Here is a 1,113-nt window from a genome sequence, read left to right on the forward strand (position 1 = left end):
GCCGGCCGGGCCCAGGCTCACCGAGCGGCCTCCTCCCTCCGCTGCTCCCTCTCGGCCTCCTGCCACTGCTTCCGCCGCCGTGCCTCCTCCGCCCGCCGCTGCTGCCGCTCCAGCAGGCTGGCCCGCTTCTGGGCCATCTCGTCCTCGGGCTTGTCTTCACCCTGGGGCAGGCACCGACCAGCTGCTGACGCTCTGGTCGGCCCCAGCCACGCAGCCTGCCCGCTACGCACCGCCCTGCCACGTCTGTACTTCCAGAGCCACGCGGGGCCTGCTCTCCGCTCGCCACGCTGCGGCCGGGGCCGGCCCAGCCACCCACCGCCCAGCAGTCGGAGGCACCAGGTGAGGCTTCCTGGAGGAAGCGGCTTTGGAGAACGGGTAGGGGAGCGAGAAGGGAAGCCCGAGGCCTGGGCAGCCGGCGGGGCGGCCGGACTCGAGCCGGGACTCAGCCGCGGGGGGGGAGCGACCAGGCCCACTCTGTAGTTCTCAGAAATGTTCGCTCGAAAGGGCCAGGGCGGGGCGGGGAGCCGCTCTTCAGGGGGAGACTACAGGTGTCAGGCGGCCAGGCCCGGACGGGGGTGAGCAGAGAGCAGCCGAGGAGGGGAGCCGCGCACGCCGGGGCGGAGGGGGTCCCGTCAGGGTCCCAGACTCCCAGCCTGGCCACCACTCACTCTCCTGCCCTCCCTCGCCGCCCCCCCACCCCCGCCCAGCCGTCCGTCGCGCCCTGGCCACTGCCCCTTCGGCTCCCCGCTCCGACTGTCCGGCCAGCCACCGGCCCTCGCCCGAGGCGACGCTCACCTTGTAGAAGAACCCCAGTCCCGCCCGGGGCTCGCCCTCCGAGGACGCTTCTTCCTCCAAGGAGTCCTCCGCCCCAGGGGGGCTCCCTGCCCCCTCATCCTCAGCCGGGGGCTCTTCCAGGCTGCCCAGCGGGATCTCGATGAGGCCGGGCCGGGCCGCGGCTTCCTCGGGAGACGGGCCCTCGGCCAGGAGGATGGAGGAGCGTGTCTGCACGGGCACCTGGCTCGGGGAGAACTTGCGCAGGTGGGGGAGGCTGTCTACGTCGTGCGGGGGGGTGAGCACCCGCGTCAGGGGCGCCAGCCGAAGCTCCACGGGTCG

At 73.9% G+C, this 1,113-nt stretch overlaps 1 protein-coding gene across 1 annotated transcript in view; it reads right to left on the minus strand.

Annotated features, from left to right (window-relative positions):
- CAMSAP3 (calmodulin regulated spectrin-associated protein family, member 3) overlaps positions 1-1,113 on the minus strand; it is a 9,054-nt gene that overhangs the window by 1,888 nt on the left and 6,053 nt on the right. Inside the window, exons 14-15 of the mRNA XM_012729453.1 lie at positions 796-1,113; positions 22-161 (exon numbers count right to left, since the gene is read on the minus strand). Of these exons, the coding sequence (XP_012584907.1) occupies positions 22-161; positions 796-1,113 (458 nt within the window). The remainder of the gene's footprint in view (positions 1-21; positions 162-795) is intronic.

This window comes from Condylura cristata, unplaced genomic scaffold (assembly GCF_000260355.1).
Source record: "Condylura cristata isolate star-nosed mole 26May11 unplaced genomic scaffold, ConCri1.0 scaffold00025, whole genome shotgun sequence".
In the NCBI taxonomy this organism is placed as follows: Eukaryota; Metazoa; Chordata; class Mammalia; order Eulipotyphla; family Talpidae; genus Condylura; species Condylura cristata.